This window comes from Cervus elaphus, chromosome 32, assembly GCF_910594005.1.
Source record: "Cervus elaphus chromosome 32, mCerEla1.1, whole genome shotgun sequence".
Lineage (NCBI taxonomy): Eukaryota > Metazoa > Chordata > Mammalia > Artiodactyla > Cervidae > Cervus > Cervus elaphus.
The window spans coordinates 23,542,782-23,563,474 of NC_057846.1; the positions used below are offsets into that span (position 1 = coordinate 23,542,782).

Genomic DNA, 20,693 nt, shown 5'->3' on the forward strand with positions numbered 1-20,693 from the left:
GCCAATCAGCTGGCGCATCCTCGCTGCCTCCTCCTCCTCTCCGCCCCCGCCAGCCTCACTGGGCTCCAGGTTACACGTGCTAGTGTTTGTGTACGTGCAGCTGCCGCTGGGCGGAGAAAGGCGGGCCGCCTAGGGTTGGGCTGCTCAGGCCGAGCCGCAGCTGGGGCACGGCGGGGAGGGGCTGGCCCCATGGCTCTGGTGACCTTTTAAATTCTCTGGCTCTCGGGCGGCCTGTCCACTCTTAACCTGTCCGTCTGCAGCGAGTGCCGCACTGCTCAGCTCTCCCAAGGACTCCTGTCCTCTACTTTAGGCGGGAGATGCTGCTGCTCGATTGCAACCCAGAGGTGAGACTCAGGCTGCTTTGGCCAGGCAGGCTTAAGCTTCCAGATTCTGTCTCCTAGAGAGGGCTAGATAGGGTGAGGGTGTACTGACCACTTGGCGCTGCCAAGTCAAGCCTCTTCAGAGTTGGAAGGTTTTTGGAGTGGTGGAGGATTTCAACCCCCGGAGAGGAGCCTGGACAAAGGCGAGAAGGGGTGCTGGAGCTGTTCTTTTCTCGCAGGTGGATAGTCTGAAGCATCTGCTGGAGACCGGGGCCTCCGTCAACGCACCGCCGGATCCTTGCGAGCAGTCGCCTGTCCACTTGGCTGCAGGTGGCGGCCTTGCTTGCTTTCTTCTCTGGCAGCTGCAGACGGGCGCTGACCTCAACCAGCAGGTAACTAGGCAACTGATTGTTGCTGTGTGCAAACCTCCCCTTCCCCCCAAATCCACACATTTCTTAGACGCCAGGGTATTCAGTCGTTTCAGTTATTAGCAACATGACTAGCACAGCGATGCCCATAGAAGTGTGAGACACTATGTAACTTTACAATTTTCCAGTAGCCACATTAATGAAGTGAAACATTTTAATAAACTGACCCAATTAATCAAAAATATTATCACTTCATGTGTAATCAATATAAAACATAACTGATATATCTATATATATATATAGATATTTTGGATATGCCTTCTCACCCTGTGTATTTTACATTGACAGCACATTTCAATTCAGACTAGCCACATTTCAGCTGCTCATTAGCCAGATAGATGGCTGCTGGCTAATACATCGGACGTTTCCAAGATCTACTGTTCATTTCCAAAGGAACAACTGCTCCATTACAAAAATAAGTCTCAGGGTAGCACAACTTGTAAGACATGCTCACAATCAATATAATTCCTTACAGAACTTTCTTAGGGTAGTTTGCATCTTCCATTGAATGTTAAATTTTAAATTGTAATTTTTACTTCTGTAGGATTCTATTTTGCTTTTAATCACTTAAAATTTACTGTATGTATGTAGCTGTGACTGCACATTAATGACAATTCTATATTTAATAGGGCACCAAATGAACTTTATTTTAAAAAAGAATTAAAAAGATTCAGTCCAGTATAATGCAGTTCTAACCCTACTTCCTCAAGCATCAATTTCCACAAGAGTGTTTTGGGGAGAGATTAAAATATGCTGTCTTGTATGTAAGGATGTTTTTGGAGAAGCTCCCCTACACAAGGCAGCAAGAGTTGGAAGCATGGAATGCCTCAGCCTGCTTGTAGCCAGTGATGCCCAAATTGAGTGAGTATGGAATCAGTGACTTCAAATTTTATATTTTCTTGGGTTAAATTAATCAGACTCCTGCAGCTCAATTACATGATGCTTGCCTAATTGATAATGTAGTGGAACCATTTAAAAGTTAAGTTAGGCTGTTAATGATTATCTGATACTATTTGAGTAAATTAAAAAATAGATCCTAAGCAATCCAAGGTGCAGTTCATGTGTCATGGCAGTATTACATCTTAGTTTTGTTTTAAAAAATCCATCCTATAGATGTTCTCACTGACTTCCTTTGTGTACTCACTCATTGTACTGAAAACAGAATACTCTTTTATTTGTGCAGAAATGAAGTACTCATTCTGTGCTGTCCTCTGTGCTAATTAAGGACAAATAGTGAGCAAACATGGAATTCCTCTATGCTTCCTTTACCTCTTTTATTCTGCAACCAACATTTGTGTGATCCCAAAGCACCTTTGTTAGAAATACACTTTAAAAAGGCTAAACAACTGTCAACTTTTACTTGAACACTTTTTTTTTTGGTCTTAAACTTAGTTTATGTAATAAGAATGGGCAAACAGCTGAAGATCTTGCTTGGTCATGTGGATTTCCAGAATGTGCCAAGTTTCTTACAACAATGAAATGCATCCAGACAATAAAATCAAGGGAACAACCCAATAAAGATCATTGTGTTCAAGTGCTCAGACAGAAACGAAGTTTTGGAAGTGAAGAAAATACAAGTGGGAAAAGGAAGTGTTGGTAAGTAATTCAGTTTCTTCATTCTTCCTCCCTTAAGGATCTCTTATTTAAAACAGAATTTACTGTTTCATTTAAATATCATCAGTCTTATGTCTTGTATATCTTTTCATTCTCATTAACACATTTTAATACTGGATGTAGTAACTACTACTAGACTTTAGAGACCAAAAATTGTCCTGCATGGTGGAAGATTGGGGAGAAAACCTTTTTAAAAAAAGGTTTTAATGTTAATATGTATTTCAATAACAGATGTATTGGTCATGAAGAGGTGTGGAGAAGGTCTTCACTTAATGCAGGTCTACCACTCAGCTACGAGCTGTGGCTTCTGGCTCATCAAGTGTGTCTAAACTCCTTCTAAGAAGGAGGAAACCTTTCTTCTAAGTGAAGATAACATTCAAGAATACATGTATTTACGTGCCTATAATGTTCTGGTTGTGCACGCTTTGTCTCTTAACTTATTAAAAGAATGTCTAGAGAATAAATTGTTTTCTTTGTGATATTTACCACCTTTGGAAAAACTCATAAAAACCATCAAACCACCCCCAGGATTTAATTTGAAATCAAATTTATTCTTTATCAACAAAGTTACAACTTTACTACAGTCTATAAGTCCAAGATATTTTAAATAGTATTTGGTCGCTGAGGGAGACATAAGTTATAGTAAGCATCCTTGTTCCAAAACTCTGGGCCCTTCCATCCACACCAGCCCTAGATGTGGGAGAAGGGAAAGGAAAACCTTTTACAAAGTTACAGGACTACATAATTGAAATTGTAACATTTTACAACTGAATCTTGCAGTAAGACTGTAAATACCTATACAATGCAAGTATCTGAATTCCTATTAAGCACAGAAAAGTAGCTTATTTGGGTTCACTTCAGATAGAATTTTAAAAATTTTAATTCTATGATATTTAATCATAGAAATCATTTAAAAAAAGAAAAGCTTCATTATGGTACTATTACTCAATGTCATATTTTATTGATTTTTAAGATGTATGGTTTTATCATTCTGGTAGTCGATGGCATGTGATAATTTAACTGCCATCTGTCCCATGGAAGACTGTATAGACAGTGAGAAAGGCTATGGGCCTTTTCATTAAAAGTGGGCCTCCCCAGCCACTGATTTCCCAGCAGTGGCATCTCGCAGTGATACGACGTAGTCCAGGAATCTGAACTTGCCCTTGGGAGTTGCATTCTACATTCTTCCTTTTCCTCAGGCCGTAATCACTGCCACTTCCCAGTTTCATGTCAGTATTTTTTACAGCAGAGAAAATTTCTTTCAAACAACATTTCATTGTGAATATAGTTAAGTTCATCAAATTTCTTCTAGGGCCATTAATTTATTTTCTTAAAGACCCAGCTAATGACTTATCTGAGTTACATCATTCTGAAATGAAACGCTTGCTTACACATACTTGTTCAGAGGTTAGTGAGGACTCAAAATGCCATTGCGTTGAGTGACAGGCAGTGAGTGGTCTTGCTCCTTTACCCTACCTAACTGGGAGTGGAGTGTGTGCTCAGTCATGACCTACTCTTGTGACCCCATGGACTACAGCCAGTACCTGGCTCCTCTGTCCGTGGGATTTTTCAGGCAAGAGTACTGGAGTGGGTTGCCATTTTCTCCTCCAGAGGATCTTCCCAACCCAGAGATGGAACCCGAGTCTCCTGTGTCTCCTGCATTGGCAGGCAAATTCTTTACCACTTGAGTCATCAGGGAAGCCCACCTAACTAGGAGGCTGCTGGGCATTCTGACAGGGACCTAAAGTCAAAGGTCATAGTTCCTACAGAGGAAGATGGTGTGTTAGCCTGTTTTTCAGTGTGGAGGGCAGAGGGTTGAGTAGAGATGCTCTTTAGGTCTTTATTCTTTTTCTGATTGCAAAAATAAGATACACATAAAAAAATTCAAATGGGGTGAAAGTAAAAATTAAAAAATCCTCTACGAGTTCTGCTCCCCCTGCCTACAGATACCACCATTAAGTCTGGTTTATTTCCGTTGAGAGTCGTTTCTTTACATAAAATTCTTTTTATCATCTCATTTTTTCAGCAAAACTTTCTCTAATGAATTTCATGTCCTAAAATCTGTTTTCTCAATGACAGAAAAAGGTTTATACTTTCTGTTTTGATCTTTCACACATGTGGGCCATCTCTAGGTAACTGGTCTCAAATTTTTTTCAAGAGAAGTGGGTAGAGACGGTGCCCAAGCCAGAAACTGTGGGAGTAAGTAGAGGAGCCGGACATCTTTCTTTTGAGGTGACTTACACAGGAAAGCTCCCCAAGTGGGTAGAGAGAGGTCAGGCAGAGGGAGGATTGTCCCTCTAGGCCCCTGCCATAGACTGAATGTGTCTAAGGCTTGTATGATGAACCCTAATCTCCAATGTGCTGGCATCTGGAAGTGGGGCTTCTGGAAGTTGACTGGGTTATGACAATAGAGCCATCATTAGAGAGTGCCCAGACAGCTCCCTCATCCCTTACATCATGTGGGGACAGTGAGAAAGTCTGCCGTCTTTAAACTAGAAAGTGGGCTTCACCAGCCACCAAATCAGCCAGCACCTCCATCCTGGATTTCCCAGCCTCCAGAACTCTGAGAAATAAACCTCTGCTACTATAAGCCACCCCCTCTACCGTGTTCTGTTACAGCAGCTGTAAGGCTTCTCACAGCCTTTAGGATAAAATCTGAACGTGTGTGTCTCAGCCTGGCTCTCAGTGGCCATCCTGACTTAGCTCCTACAGATCCCTCTAGCCAACAGTCACCCCTCTCCACCAGCTCAAGTCATGTTAAAAATGCCACCGTTCTCAGAACATGCCCAGCTTTCCTTTCACTGACTTTGATCCCTTTGCAGGGGCAGTCTTGTAAGCGCCACCAAAGATACCATATTTTTGGGGGGAAGCAGTCCTTTATGGACTCCCCTTCTTTGTCTTTCTATACTAGACAAAGAGCTCTTTAAAGATCCATTTTAATACCCCAGTGCTTAGGACAGTGGATGGTAAATATTAGGTACTTAATGAATGTCCAATGAGTGAACACCTTGCTACAGAAAGACAGTCAATATTGCTCCTATTTTTAGGAAGATATGTATACCAGCCAAAAACATGTCATAGTCTTAAAAGTCCAAATGCCTTGAAAGAGAAAATTTTGTGTATGTGGCGTTTAAAATTTTAAGAATGTGTTTATATCCTGTTAGTATTTATAGATGCTCCAATAATTGGCAATAGACTTTACTAAAGTGGGGATATAAGAGTTCAGCTACATAAAACAGTAAAAACTCTCATAAACATCTCATTCACAGGGCTTTAGTAATCTCATACAGCTATATTCAGTTTTGAAGATCTCTCATAAGTGAATTTCAATGTTAAACCATCCATTTCCCCAGAATTCCGTGGGATTTCGGATTTAAGAAATCTTTTTATTGGTACTAATGACTTATTTGGCAAAAAATATGAAACTTTTAATGGACTCAAGTTAATTGTGTCTTATAACACTTGCCTCTGATTTAGTACTGAGTTTCATGGAAATTTAGTACTAACTTCTCATTAAAACTCAGTACTAAATCTGAATTAGTTGCCTATAAATTAACGTAAATTTATACCTCCTTTAAGTTGGTAGTTTAAGCATTAACAAATATTCTTAAATTTGTTTCAAATTCAAATCTTTCATAGAATGAGATTAAGTTATATGTAAAAAAAAATATATAATATATATATAAAAGCAGTCAAGTCTCCATAATGTCCATCATACTGCCAATTTTTGGTTAATTTGAAAATTATAAACGTTATGTATTTCACTCTTTTTTGAGGCATTGATAAATCTCACTATATTTATGAAATGCTGTAAAGTCTCAAAGGAATATATTTATGAGTTTCATACTCTAATACTTTAGTTCCCCCCTGGCCTTCATATCTAGAGAGAGTTACTCATCACAGGCTTAGAGTCCTTCCTTACAGTGAGGATCTCTGCTCTCAGTTTACAATCTATCTTTCTGTTAGCTTCCAGTTCTCCCTCCTTTGGCTTTGGGTTATTTTCCTTGTATTTATTTGTTAAACAGACACTTACCTTTTCCAAAATAACCTGCAGATCTTCAGCACCTGTATAATGTGGATCTAAAATCAGAAATTTTATCTGTCCTGTAATTTCATTCCATGCAACTCCTAGTATTGTGTGAGCCAAAACTCCTCCCCCTATACAAGAGGAAATAAGAAATGACAGGGCATATGTCAGTCTCAACCTCCCAATCAGTTTCAGTTGAAAAAGATCATTTTGCCTATGAATTGATCTAACATAATATTAAATTGATTGACCTAAACTGGAAAAGAGACATAATGTCAAATATACTCTGAAAAGACAAAATTACATCTTAAAGACAGAAAAGATACAATCACATCTATAATCATATTAGGCTTCTATGTCACTTTAATATTCATGGAATTACCTAAACTGGATTTAAGAAGGGCCACAGAAGGTCTGAACTCCTCACACAGGGTACCCACCGTTGCTGCTGGTGCCTCTCTCAGCAGACAAGCCGTGTTACCTCTGCTCCGAGTGCCTCCAGTGGTGCGCCCGTCTACTCAGTCACTACTTCCTGTGGTTTGCGGACATCTGCCTACCTGCATTTCTTACCCACCAGCCTTAGCTTGCCTTCTGTCATCCAGGACGAGTCTTATTTCTCATAGAATCGGGAATCTTTAGATTAGCTAATCCAATTCTCTAATTTTACAAAGAAAGTCTAAAGAGGTTAAGCAATTTGCATAATATCACACAGCGAGCCAAGTTCCTGACAGCCATGACTTCTGATGCTATACTGAGTGACCACTGCCTCTTTTCCATTCTGCTATAAAGTTTTTATTTGAGCACAGTTATCAAATAACTTAGCCTTTACTACTTCTAGTTATTATAATCTTTTTTATAACTTTCCTCCCACCTTGGAAATTTTAAAAAATATCTAGAGGTCAGTACACATGATGTAAAAGCTAATTTTAATATGTTTACAAAGGACTGATATTATGTGCCATTATGTATTTACATTAATGGTAAGTTTCACATACTCTCCATCTACCAAAGGAACATAAGATTGCAAAACACCTTACCAATCATTATTGGAGTTCCTTCACTCTGGAAATGATTAGCCAGTTCTCGTCCCTGAGAGGCCATTTCAGAACCTTGGCTAGAAAGAAACCAGTTTCTATCAGATGAACTATTCTGAAGATCAAATGAGCTTGGGAACTAATGTTTTCTACCTTTTTGGTTTCTTTTTTGGTTACTAAAAATATAGATATAAATTTAGGCAAAATTAAGTGGTAGGGAACTGAGAGCAATCTAAAGCAATACAACCTCTAAATATTTAAGTTCACTAAATGAGCTAGGAAAGAAGACCTTGATTCTTTGCTTCTAGAACTGCATAAAGAAGGTTCTGGATTTTTAACCACCTAAGATTGAAAGTGGTCACTTTGATACTGAGGGGATTCTTATGGGTGGATTTAATTTCAGAAGGACAGGTTTTAAATCCTGGGATTTTGTTTTCATACCATCAAGCTCTGAGCCTGTAATTCCTCATCTTTAATCTGGGACCAAAAATACCTGCCCTTCTATGTGACAGGAGATTCTAGGACTAAAACAGACAATGTCTGTGTAGCCAACGTGAAAACTGCAAAACGTTTTCAAGTAAAACATATTTTGGGGGGAATATTTTAATATCATACAATTTTTACTTCTGAGAATAGAAAAGATGAATAGATGGAAGTTTTTTTTTTTTTTTTTTAGAATGGAGGTGCCAGATGGTGTTAACCCTTAGCTCTTGCTTTGTAAGGAATGTATGAAATAACATTTTCATGTGTCAAAACTTTCACTTTTTAATCACCACCTACTTCACTACTTAATCTATTATTTATTTGTTAGTGCTGATTTCCACATCCAATTCAAATTGCAACTGTGAAGGCAACTGCACTGAAGTACTTGGACAATAAGGATAATGACATTAGTTATCAAGGTTGTCATAATAAATGTATTAAAAACATAAGCTCATATATAAGGAGTAAGCTAGAGATGGTCATAGAAATCAATCTTCTCTAATATTTGCTCATATTTTAATACTAGAATTGTGATTAGAATAGTAATATTCTATTTTTTTTTTTTCCAGTGGGTTTTGTCATACATTGATATGAATCAGCCATGGATTTACATGTATTCCCAATAATATTCTATTTTTTAAAGAGGAAAAGAAAATTTCCTATTATAAATATCTTATTTATAAATTTTATATTCCTATAGTATAAATTTCCTATATAAAATTTCCTGTTATAATAGATAAGGAAAAGATAAAATTATATTTGGATACATGACTAGTTTATTAAAATCTCAGGAAGCAAAAGAGTGGGAAGTAAACAAAAAGGTCAGTCATAGATCAATATTTGATTTTTCCCTTCCAAGACTTCAATGACTTCTGCATTAAAAAACCAGACCTTCTGTATCTACTCAAAGTTGGCATATTTCCAAGTTTTCCTCTTCCAGACTAAGACTAGGCCTAGACTATACAAGTACGTATCACAAAGTTTACTCACAAACATCTTCTAAAAAATAACAACAAAGAAATTTAGGACTGGAAAAAATGAGATTTATAAAGCAAGGGGGCAATATGGAGGAAGAGAAAAGAGCGAAAACAAATTGGGGGGAAAATGCACTTTTTTAATAAAAGTGACAAACTCTCTTTGAAGTGATTTCTCAAATTTCTTAAAGTTTCCTTACCTGACAAACAGTATTTTTGAAGTTACACCAATCAAATGGTTCAGCACCAGCTGTACCTCGATAGATCCAATCCACTGCCGTGATCCGACAAAGGTTGCTGGTTTGTCCCCAGCATCAACTAGAGCCTTTATTTAAAAATACAGAAAAAATCATACACAAGACAGCTATTAAAGATTATGTACAGAGCATTTCCCTTGATTACCAGTATATATTTTTTCCCTTCAAAACAGAAGTAAGTCTGGACCAGGAGGTAGGCATAATTATTTAATGGATAATATATTAGGGTTCATGAAACTTCCATATAATTCAAAATGGTGTGTTCTGTACCTGCTGGATTTCTCTGTGTGTTGGAATGGATCTCTCTGTGTATCCCTGGTGTCTGAACCAGGAGCAGATAGTCTGCAGAGACCGATAAGCACAGCCCCAGCCGTTGTCATCTATTCGATCCTGCATATAATGATGGTAACCGTATGTGCCCTGGACCACATAAACCTATATAAAAAGAAGAAACACAGTAAAATATTAACTTTAGATGTATATATTATACGTATACATATGTATATCATCGCTTAAGATAACATCATATACATATACATGCTGGAGTCATTTACTGTTTTCAGAGCTAGATTGTTACTTTTAGTGCCTTATAAAAATTCTTTTAAAAAAGAAAAAATACTCTCCAACTCTTTCAATGTATCAGTGTATTACTGATACAAAAGTGAAGTAAGAACAGTATGAGAAAATAAAATTATAAGACAATATCATTACATAAATGCAAAAATCTTAACAAAATATTAAGTCCCTCAGAATAAAAAAATAATAATCAAACATCCCCTGGGCACCAGCAAAAAACAATTAATGACACTAATGATCAACCAACTCCTATAAATAATTACTAAACTCACCATACCAGTCTCTATGTTAGGTGGATTGAGATAAGTATGTGGATTTCTAATGTAACCATCTTTGTATGGTTCATCTGGAAAATGATAAGCATTAGACCTTTTGAAATAAGGTCTGTCATGAGGCAGATTGAAGACATCGTGTAACTCCTAAATAAAACCAGAATTAACAGGAAAGAAGAGAAAAAAGGTTAAATGATATAGGTTCCTAGTCAATAAATAAACCCAAACTAGATTCAAAACAGAAAATTTAAGTTATCAAACACTTATGATTTAATTCATGAAGGTCAAAGAGGGTGAGATTTAAACTAAAATCAAAAAGGATTTATTTTTGTTTATCTATGTATATGGATAGAAACTGGAAGAGAATACAGAAAATTGAAAATAATTTATTAGCATGAAAGAACTGAGATAATTTAAAATTACTTATTGTAACACAGTCTGCTAAAATAAATCTAGGGTAACGAGTAGTTTTGAAAGTCTTGTAAATGAGTAAATTATAATTAACAATGATGTAACTATATCAAAAAAATCATGCTTCGGTTTTTATTTTTAAAAATCATGCTTAGAGTATTTAACAAATATAAGGGGTAGTGATTAGGTTACAGAATGGAACTTCGTGGTTTAAAGACCAATATGGCATCAAAATAAAAATACACATATATGTTTAAAAGGCAACATATTCCTTAATGTATAAAAACGTAATAGTTACTCTGAAAGTCTGACATCTTCTTTTTGATATCTCCTATGTATTGGAGCAGTTTGAATGAGATCATTAGCTTGTGTAACTGTTGCCTCTGCAAACCAATTCATTTGGCACTTACAGAGAGGCACAGAGGGTTACAGTGTTACATCTCTTTTCGGGTCAGAGATTGGGAAGATGTTTCCATGGTATAATTTGATGGGTACTAGGCAAGGCCAAATATCAAAAATATATACTACAAAAAAATACATATATATACACACTATCAAACCAGTCATTTGCCAATAAATCTCATTTCTTTGAATGTTGATCATGTTTTCTTCAAAACACCTCTAATAAAACCCAAATGACCCTGAGAGGTAGGGGATGGACTAGTACTACAAATCCTAATTAGAAACAGGATAAATTCTAATTTCCCTTCTCTAACTGTAACCCTGTCTCTTTTGTAAATTTGCAAGTAATGGAAAAGAAAAGGAAGTTATTAAATAGCACTCATCAGCTACTCTAGGCATGTAAGCATCTTTTCGTTCTTAAATTTCACTATAGAAAAATTACAAATGAACTTTACCGAATGTATGAAATTAAAATGTTACATATGATTCAGCATAATAATTTTTTCTTAAAAATACTTTAAACAGTTACATGAGAATAGACATTAAGATGTAAAGCCAATAGTGTTCATCCACACTTTATAAAATTAAATCACAAAACGCTGGCTATTTATTAGAAGCACAAAATTAAATACAAAATGAATGATATTTTTATTTTTCTAAGAATGAATTGGTTTTACCTTTCTATAGGCCTGCAGCTGACCATCTGGAATTCCTGATGGATATGAAATTGTTACAAGATTTTTTTCACCTGGTAATAAAAAGTGCAGTGGTTCAGGAACCACAATAGATGTTCCTTTCATGTATTTCAAAATGCATTTTTCCATATCAGTTAGTTGATTATGAATTGCATCGACTAGAAGTTTACGAACTCTGTGGGAGGGAAATACACAAGTGCATTAACAAAAGTTATAATAGTCATGATACATGAAACTGTTGAGTGAATATATTCCTAATATGCCCTTGATAGGACTGGATTTATTAAATTAAGTCTAAATAATAAAAAGTTAAATGTTAAATAGACTAAATTTCCTCTGTACAGGTAAATGGAAAATTCTATAGGTTTGGCCTATTATCCTACTTCCTCAATAAACACTGAATTACTAGATGACTCTTAATTTAATAAGAAACAAGGAGTAAATCATAGTAAAAAGAACAATAACCACCCTAGATATGCCTCAACGACACTTAAAAATAGGATGTGATTACTTTGGGGGAGGGTCCTCATTTAAAGGTGGCAGTAGTATTAGAAAATACCTACTTTCCCCACGTTTCTTCTGGAGCAACAGATAAAACTGCATCAACTGGTAAAGTCATACTAACATAGTGGTGTCCTCCGCTTTCTCTTTCAATAATGGGCGTTACGGCTGCCAGAGGGGTCGACACTTCCAGCATCAGATCTATATTTACTATTTGATGCTATAAAGATAAACAGTAATAGTTAACTTAAAGCACACTGAACAATAATATAAAAGGTAAGTAAAAGGACTTTTTAAGGATCATATACACTATATTACAGTAAATTATTTAAAAGCACAATTCTTAGCTTAAAGAAAAATTCTTCTCTGCTTCAAAATAATCTGAGGAGAGGCAGAGAGTGAGTGCGAAGTGAAGATGAAATCAGATCATGAATCCATAAGCATTAAAAGTTCACTATGGTTCATTGTCCTATTTTTGTATAGATTTAAAATTTTCCAAAAAAAAAAAGAATAAACAAGATATAATAACCACAGATCAAGGCAACTTTTAAACATATGTTATGACTATATACCTCTGCTCTAAAGACATACTAATAATGAACTCTTAGAAAGGTTTGATTTTGATAGTGGTATGGAAAAACAATTCTGAAAATGCTTTCTGTATATTAAACAAATTTAGCAAAATATTAAGAGTACTGGAAGCCAGGTTTCTCACTGGGAAAAGGTTAGGAATTGTGTGAGGCTGAAGTAGAACTAGAGGTATATGATTCACATGGGTAAATATTGAAGTGTGCATTATATATGTATAGTATGTGTGCATACATGTCTGCCTTCTTTGGGGAAATGGCTGATTCCTGAAATGAAATAGCAAAAGTACATGGACCTGGAACATCCTTGGAAGAAATTACGAAGTATTCAAAAGTACAGTGTCAAGAGAACACGGGAGCCAGCATGAAGTGTCTCTTGGCCAAATTAGAAAACATAAGCATCAAAATAACTGATGACAGTTAACAGACAACTCATTGCATAAAACAGGATTCCATACTTCCACGCAGTTAATACACAGGGAAAAGGAAAAGCTCTTCCTACAGTACAAAGTCATCTTGTAAATGTAAAAGAAAACAACAAACTTGGAAAAAAATCACCACTTTGCAACCATCAGGTTAATGCTAGCTTCTGACAAAAATTATCAATTGATGTTAGAAGCGTTGGGTAAAAACTTGATGAGGAATAGGATATATACATAAACTCAAAGCATCTTCTCACAAGATACCTTCTAATTATCAGGGCAAAAAATAGGACCCTCCCAGTGGAGAAAGGTGGCAGTTACCACATTAAGTGATCATCGTTAACGTCACTGATACGAGAACCAACTAAGTATATGCCTCTTTCACATGATGTGCTGAGGACACACATTACTTCTTTGGTATTCCTATCAACAATGACCACCTGAACCTACCATGAGGCAGCCTAGAACTAACTCAAACCCAATCCGAGAAACACTCTATAAAATAACTGACCTGAACCCTCAAAATGTTAACCTCCAACTACCAGTAATTCTCAAATCCTTATCCAAAGTCCATAGTTTTTTTGTACACTCCACATTTAAAAATCTCACAGCTCAGGTCAACACCTCACTGGTGTCTCAAACATGGTATGACCAACACTGACCGCACATCTTCCCCATCTCCCATCTTTACCCAAGCAAGAAGCTGGTCATCCCACATCCAATTAGGCTCTAAGTACAATCCTTTTCATTACGTAAATATTTCTTGTATCCATTCCCTTCTCTTTATTACTATAGCTACTGGTTTCGTTCAGATTCCCCCGAGTGCTCTCTGTCCACATCTCCAACCCCATGTCCACTCTATTATTCTTACTAGTCTAGAAAAATGCTACAGTCATATTAAATATTAACTTTGTACAACTTCCTGCCTTGAAGTAGCTGCTCCGTTTTTCATCTCTAATACCTGGCAAAGTTTGTGCCACGTGGCAGATACTCAACAGTACTGGTTCAAAAATTGACAGAACCAAAACTGTGAAGAAAAGTAAATCACTTATCATTTACTATTTCATACAGCATAATGTGTCACTGTAATGTTTCAGAATGATTCCTTTTTAAGTAATTTGTAAACATACTCAAGGACAAAAGTTTAGATATATAACACAGAGGTATAACCTTGGGCAAGTCACTTAATCTTTCTGGACTTGAATCATCTGATCTGTAAAAAAAAAAAAAAGTAAGAACTTTCTAAGATCTCACTCAACTCAAAATTCAAGGATTGAAAATTTTTATCACTAAGAAGACAGGTGATTTGCTTACCGTGTCTGATAACTTTTTATCTTTCTTCTTCATGAATTTTCGTTTCGTACCTTCTTCCGGTTCAAATCTAAATTTTTAATACACGGAGATGTTTATAATGTGAAATGATATTGTAAAAACATTTCTAGCAATCTTTAAGCATACTCACTGAATAAAGCGCACTATGTTCTTACAGGCAGAACTATCGGTCAGCTCTCCTGGAATGGTGTTCATGTCACTGTTAGGCCATATGTACACTGAACTCTGGCAAATTCTGAACACAAGGGCATTTGAAGAAAGCTTGGTTGACAGGTCACTCAGTACATGTTTTAGTGCGTTCTTGATAAAAATTTCTGAATTAAAAGAATACAAATAGAAGTTAGTAAGAAAAACTGTACACTTTTCAACATGAAGGCTTCCAAGCACACAAAAGTAGAGCACAGTAAAAGTGGCCCCCAAACATCCATTCCTCAGATTCAATAATGTAAAAAAAGTTTCTTTTGTCTTTAAAAAAATTGAGAGAAAATCCATAGACCAGAAAATTAATTCATTTAATGTGTACAATTCAGTTGCTTTTAGTATACCACAAGGTTTACAATCATCACTATTTAATCTCAGAACATTCCGTCACCCCCAAATAAACCCTGGACTTCCCAGCAGTCATTCCCCACCCCCTGCACTCACCCATGGCAATCACTAACCTACTTTTGGTCTCTATAGATTGGTTTATTATCGACACTTCATATAAATAAAATCACACATTTTGTGGCCTTTTGGGTCTGGCTTCTTTCACTCAGCCTAATATCTTCAAGATTCATCCAACTGTGACTCCATCCCTAGCATGAATTAGCTTTTTTATGGCTGAATAATATTCTATTATATGACCAGAACATACTCTGCTTATTCATTTGTAAGCTGATACATGTTTGGGTTGTTTCTATCTTTTCGCTATCATGAATAATGGTTTTACAAGTATTTGTGCACAAGTTATTGTGTGGATATATGTCTTTAATTCTTTTAGGTAATAACCCTGAAGGAACTGCTGGGTCATATGGTGACTCTCTTTTTGTGGAACTGTCAAAATGCTTTCTAGAGGAGCTGCATCATTTTATGCTCCCATCAGCAATGGGTGAGGATTCCAATTACTCTCAAAATACCGTATTACTTATAGAAATAAAACTCTGGAGTGAGATTTGAATTTCTTTGTAATTTTCTTCTTCAGACTATATCCCACTAAGACTGTACAAAGTATTGTGTTCTTAAGTTCTCTTTTGCTCTATGTGGTATGTCATCAACCTGATATTTGTCTGACTTCATTTTCAGTGATTTCCTTTTTACTCAATAGAATTTTTTGATTATGAAAAACATTTTCATGGTTCCAAAGTCAAAACTATATAAAAAGATACATTTGAAGAAGACAATATTTAAATATTTGTCCTACTCCTAAATCCTAAACCTATTTAACTCGGTGGTTAAAATAACTATCACATTGATATCTTAATAAATAAACACCTTGAGGTTGTGGGAGAGAAAGATTACTTATAATAAGTCAGATATAAAGGCATCCTGATATGTTTCAGAAATCCAAATTTAAAGATTTATAGTTTCACCACAAAAGACAAACATAATTCCTGGATTATCTTCTGTCCATCCCTAAAGACCATGAAATATCTAAATAACTGCAATGTCTTTAAAGTTAAGCACCTCTGTTCTCAGTATTTCCTCATTAATGATTCCCTTCATGGAGCGTTTCAAAGACTTGGGAGCAGGAGGAGGAATACTATAAAGTCTGAAAACAAGCTCAAATACATCAATTATTTGCGTAAAACGTTATCTGCAGTCCCTATTTATACTTGAAATTACATCATTATGTCTGCTGAATGACAGATCAGTTATACTTTGTAGTAAGTTCATACAAAGGATAACTTCAATTTATAGCGAGTTGTAAAATGTAAGGCTTTATCCACACACTGCATGGGAGCTCAGTTGTTAAGTTGTATCCGATTGTGTGTGACCCCATGGATTAAGCCTCACCAGGCTCCTCTGGCTCCTCTGTCCATGAGATCTCCCAGACAAGAATACCACAGGGAGTTGCCATTTCCTTCTCTAGAGGATCTTCCCGACTCAGGGATCCAATCTGTGTCTCCTGCATTGGCAGATGGATTCTTTACCACTGAGCCACCAGGGAAGCCCAAGGAACAATACTTTACTGATAAGATAGGCTTAAAAATGAGTTTGATTTAGTTCTTGCAAAACAATTCTCATCCTGATGGCACATTAGAGAATCAACGAAAAAACTTACAGATGCCGAAGTCTCTGTCCTGGAAACTTACTTTAATTGGCCGGGAGTAGGAATCAGAATGTGGACCAACACGAATAATTTTTTAATATGAAGGGATGCATCAGAAAGAATATCTTGCATTCTCTCCCTTCCTCTTTCCAAGGGGCCAGTAAATAATCATCAGCTGGTGATCTCCTTGAAGGAACTCTGACACTGTTTATTCCTTACCTTTCTGAACTTCTCTGTGGCTCCTGACACCCTTGATCATACTTTTCTTGAGTGACTTCATCTAATACAAGGCATTAACTATCATCCTCATAAGATATTAAGTTCTCTATCTCCAATTCTGACCACTCTCCCCCAAGTTTCAGACTCAAGTTACCAATTGCCTGCTGGGAATTTACACCTGATGTAGTGTGGCATTTCAAATGAAACACATCTCAAACATAGCTCCTTGTCTTCCTCCTCTGATATCGTTTAGCTTGGTTTGTGGCAGTAGTCAGAAACAGGAAGACATCCTAGACTTTGGTTTATACCAACACTGCTGATTTTTCTCCCATAGAACCTGCCTGCCATTCCTAAACCACACGACCTCACGAGAGTGGGTTCTGGAGTCTTAGGTGTGCAATGTATAACTCTAGCTGTCTCATTTACATTATGCTCACAGTGGATATTTATATTTATTGTGACAATTTTCTTGGAGAGGGCAGTAAAGTTTCTTAAATAAGGGGGCACCTTTTCTTAACGTGCAGAGGAGCCCCAAGGGCTAGCAGTGGTGGGGAACACAGTTTCTAAGTTTAAATCCAATTCATATCACTTACTATTTGACCTTAGACAGTTTATTCACCCTCTCATTCAGTTTTGTTTGCAAAATGGTGAGATTCTCACCATTGCTTTTACAGTAAAAAAGGAGAGTATCTTGGCAGACCTACCATTAGGAGTAGCTAGCTGAAAAGCTAGATCAAGGCCACCTCTTATTCTGAAGAGTATATCCATAGTCTCTGAAATAACCTAAGACAAATAAAACCAAAATTTCATTGTAAAACAAAAGAAACTCATCCTCATATAAATTAGAATCCAACTGAATTTAGGTCAAGGTATAAATTACCGTGACTTTTCAAATTATTTCATGAGTTAATTCCTTGCTTTACGGAGAAAAACAAAACACAATCAATTCTGTATTAGAGGTTCTCAGCCTTTGCTCCACATTGAAATCACCTGAGGATTTTATTTTATTTTATTTTTTTTACCTGAGGATTTTAAAGCACCCATTCCCGGGCTATACTCCCAGATATTCTGATAAATTGGTCTGGGGAGGATATTTAAAAACTCTTCTGTGTCAATGATTCTAAAGGAAAAAGGTTGAGGACCACACTGCTCTGAAACAGTATTTCTAAATTATAGTCTTTGCAATTATAGGGTTTAAAAACACCATGAAAAGATCAATGGTCAAGAAATGGTTTAAGAATAGGACAGGAACACTGAACCTATTATGATAACAACTGGTGGGCAAGACAATGAGAGGAAACTAATATATCACTGATGGTGGGAGTATGAAGTATAAACTCTTAGAATTCATCATAGGGTGATGTGGCAATAAGAATCCAAAGCTTTACATTCACATTCTTGGTCTAGTAATTCTGCGTATAGAAATTTAATCTAAGGAAATCTGCAAAACACACAAAGACTAGTGTATACAGATGTTAACCTGTCAACAAGAGGAGACCAATTAATAATTACAAATATTATATAGCAATGAAAAATCATGCTTTATGTGAATATTTAATGCTGTAGGAAAATGCCTGCAAAGGGGGAGAAAAAGCACTTGTAAAATGAAATTATTAGCAGTTCTTAATTTGAGTCCATACGCTGAGTTTCAGGTAGTTGATGACATATGACAAAAGACATACCATTTTGCATGGGGAGAAGGGTGGGAAAGAGGAATGCAACCTCTGGGAAAAGGTTTCAAAGATTTCATCAGAGTCTCAAAACCTGCCTCGAACAAGATGAAGAAACATACTACACAGTAAGAGCCCTATTTTTAACTATGATTTAACACTAAATCAGTAAGTACTACATTTACTGAACTCTTAAAAAGTAGAAGGCACTATGCTAAATGACTGGACATATGTTAACTTTGATACTCAAAATAGTTACCATTACTATTTTTCGCATTTATAATCCCTGTCACATTGTTCCAACGGTGACTGCTTTTATTTTCCACAAATTATAACATATTGAAAGGCCATGCCCTTTGCCCCAGTTATACTTCTTGGAATTTATCCTACAGAAATAATTAAGAAAGTTCAGGACAAAGTTAGCTTGAATGTGGTCCACTTATCGTACTGTTGTTCATCACAGCAAAAAACAAACAAACAAAAATCCCACCTAAATAGCTATCAATAAGAATCTGTTAAGTATAAGAAGTCGGTTAAATACTATGTACCTATTTGAATAAAAAATATTTAATGGCACTGAAAGATACTGAAGATAAAAGTCAGCAAGAGCAACACTTACCTGTGACTTTCCCTAGGACCTTGTAACTAATCACTCAAGTGTGTCTTTTCTGTAATACCGGAAAAATATACATCACAGGGCTGTCCCAAAGGCTCTATAAGAGATCTTATCTGAACACACTAGAATCTCCTTACACTTCTAAATTGAGACTCTCTCTGAAGAAACAATATTTAAACTGAGGTCTGAGGGGTAAGTAGATAAGAGTATTCCAAAGGAAATACTCCAAAGAACATTACAAATTCTAAGGAAAAGATAGGAGTGAAGGTGGCCAAGCCTCTCCCAGGCAGGGGCTCTGACTGGTGAAGACCTGCTTAAAAGACCACTTAAGACAACAGAGCAGAGGGTTAGATCTCATGGCACCAAGGACAAGAATAGCTAGAGACTGTGATGACTGGCAACCATTTAGAGGTCAGTCGTGTCCGACTCTTCGCGAGCCCATGTACTATACAGTCAGGTTAGAATGCTGGAGTGAGTAGCTGTTCCCTTCTCCAGGGGATCTTCCCAACTCAGGGATCAAAGCCAGGTCTCCCGCATTGCAGGCGGATTCTTTACCAGCTGAGCCACAAGGGAAGCCCAAGAATACTGGAGTGGGTAGCCTATCCCTTCTCCAGGGGATCTTCCCGACCCAGGGATTGAACCGGGGTCTCCTGCATTGCAGGCGGAGTCTTTACCAACTGAGTCATCAGGGAAGCCCCTGTAGATTCCATAGGATTTGGTCACGGAACAGACAGATGGATGTTCAGGAGCTGCGAAGAGGGCGATGTCAAGGATGATTTCCAGGTGTTTGGCATGAACAACGGTGGGGTGGGTGGTGGCGCAATGATCTGAAACGGGGGGGTCACTGGAGGAAGAGCAGGGTGAGGTGGGGATGGTTAAGTCAGTTTTGAACTTGCTGAGTTTAAATATATATGCGCCAACCAAGTGGCGGTACAGTTAATAGATATGAAGCTCTGGAGCTCAGAATACATCTCTAAGCTAAAGATACAAATTCTGGAGAAAGCACAAAGGTGTAAAGAAAAGTACTGAACACACATCTAGGGATACCGGACTGCAGCAGAACCTGCCTGAGCAATCAGAGGGGAAACCAGGAAAGTGTTCCCACCACACAGCCTAGGGAGCAAGAGTTATGAGGAAAGTTACTCTTCTCTTTTCCAGGTCCACTCTTTCTTCGAAACCTTCAAAAACGCCTCATGATTCCCTCGTTGTCAAAACGCACACTAAGGGAACGGTGCAGGGAGCGCGGTGGAGCCCGGCAGCCGAAGGTCGTCCGGGGGTGGCTTCCCTCCGGCCCTATCGGGAGGGGCCACGCCGAGGACGAAAAGGCCCAGACCAAGGCCCGGACCACCGGTCCCCGGCAGGCCCAGTTCTTTCCATGGCCGCAGAGCCCCACTCGCAGGCAGCTAGTGAGGTCGGAGGTGACCACGCAGGAGTCGGTGGCGAGCGGGCGGAGGGGATACTCACCATATCAGCTACGCGGTGCCGACGGCAACACCAAAGCCCGCCCACCGCGCAGGAGGCTGGCTCGAAAGTGGTTCCGTCGGAGGGCGGGATTTGGGAAGGCCGACTACCGTTCCCAACATGCCCTGCGGTGTGCGTCAC

The 20,693-nt window shown here is 37.6% G+C and overlaps 2 protein-coding genes across 5 annotated transcripts; one reads left to right on the forward strand and one right to left on the reverse strand.

The window, feature by feature from the left end:
• Positions 1-72: 72 nt before the first annotated feature.
• ANKRD37 (ankyrin repeat domain 37) lies at positions 73-15,453 on the forward strand. Of its 2 annotated transcripts, none has more exons than XM_043893560.1 (5): positions 73-344; positions 560-712; positions 1,518-1,609; positions 2,141-2,344; positions 15,318-15,453. In XM_043893560.1, exons 1-5 carry the CDS (start codon positions 318-320, stop codon positions 15,319-15,321), a joined length of 480 nt encoding a protein of 159 aa, XP_043749495.1. In that variant the 5' UTR covers positions 73-317; the 3' UTR covers positions 15,322-15,453. The 2 variants fall into 2 exon arrangements, with proteins under 2 accessions (XP_043749495.1, XP_043749496.1); XM_043893561.1 differs by lacking the exon at positions 15,318-15,453 and adding an exon at positions 2,594-2,826 and having other exon boundaries at positions 76-344.
• On the reverse strand, positions 2,893-20,636 carry UFSP2 (UFM1 specific peptidase 2). 3 transcript variants are annotated; one of them, XM_043893553.1, is made up of 13 exons: positions 19,766-20,533; positions 19,095-19,143; positions 17,510-17,588; positions 14,466-14,649; positions 14,318-14,384; positions 12,057-12,214; positions 11,476-11,668; positions 9,986-10,132; positions 9,408-9,572; positions 9,081-9,205; positions 7,427-7,503; positions 6,396-6,520; positions 2,893-3,052 (listed from the first exon to the last, which is right to left on the reverse strand). In XM_043893553.1, exons 3-13 carry the CDS (start codon positions 17,571-17,573, stop codon positions 2,966-2,968), a joined length of 1,392 nt encoding a protein of 463 aa, XP_043749488.1. In that variant the 5' UTR covers positions 17,574-17,588; positions 19,095-19,143; positions 19,766-20,533; the 3' UTR covers positions 2,893-2,965. The 3 variants fall into 3 exon arrangements, with proteins under 3 accessions (XP_043749488.1, XP_043749487.1, XP_043749485.1); XM_043893552.1 differs by lacking the exons at positions 19,095-19,143; positions 19,766-20,533 and adding an exon at positions 20,556-20,636; XM_043893550.1 differs by lacking the exons at positions 19,095-19,143; positions 19,766-20,533 and adding an exon at positions 18,735-18,879.
• Between the last annotated feature and the right edge of the window lie 57 nt (positions 20,637-20,693).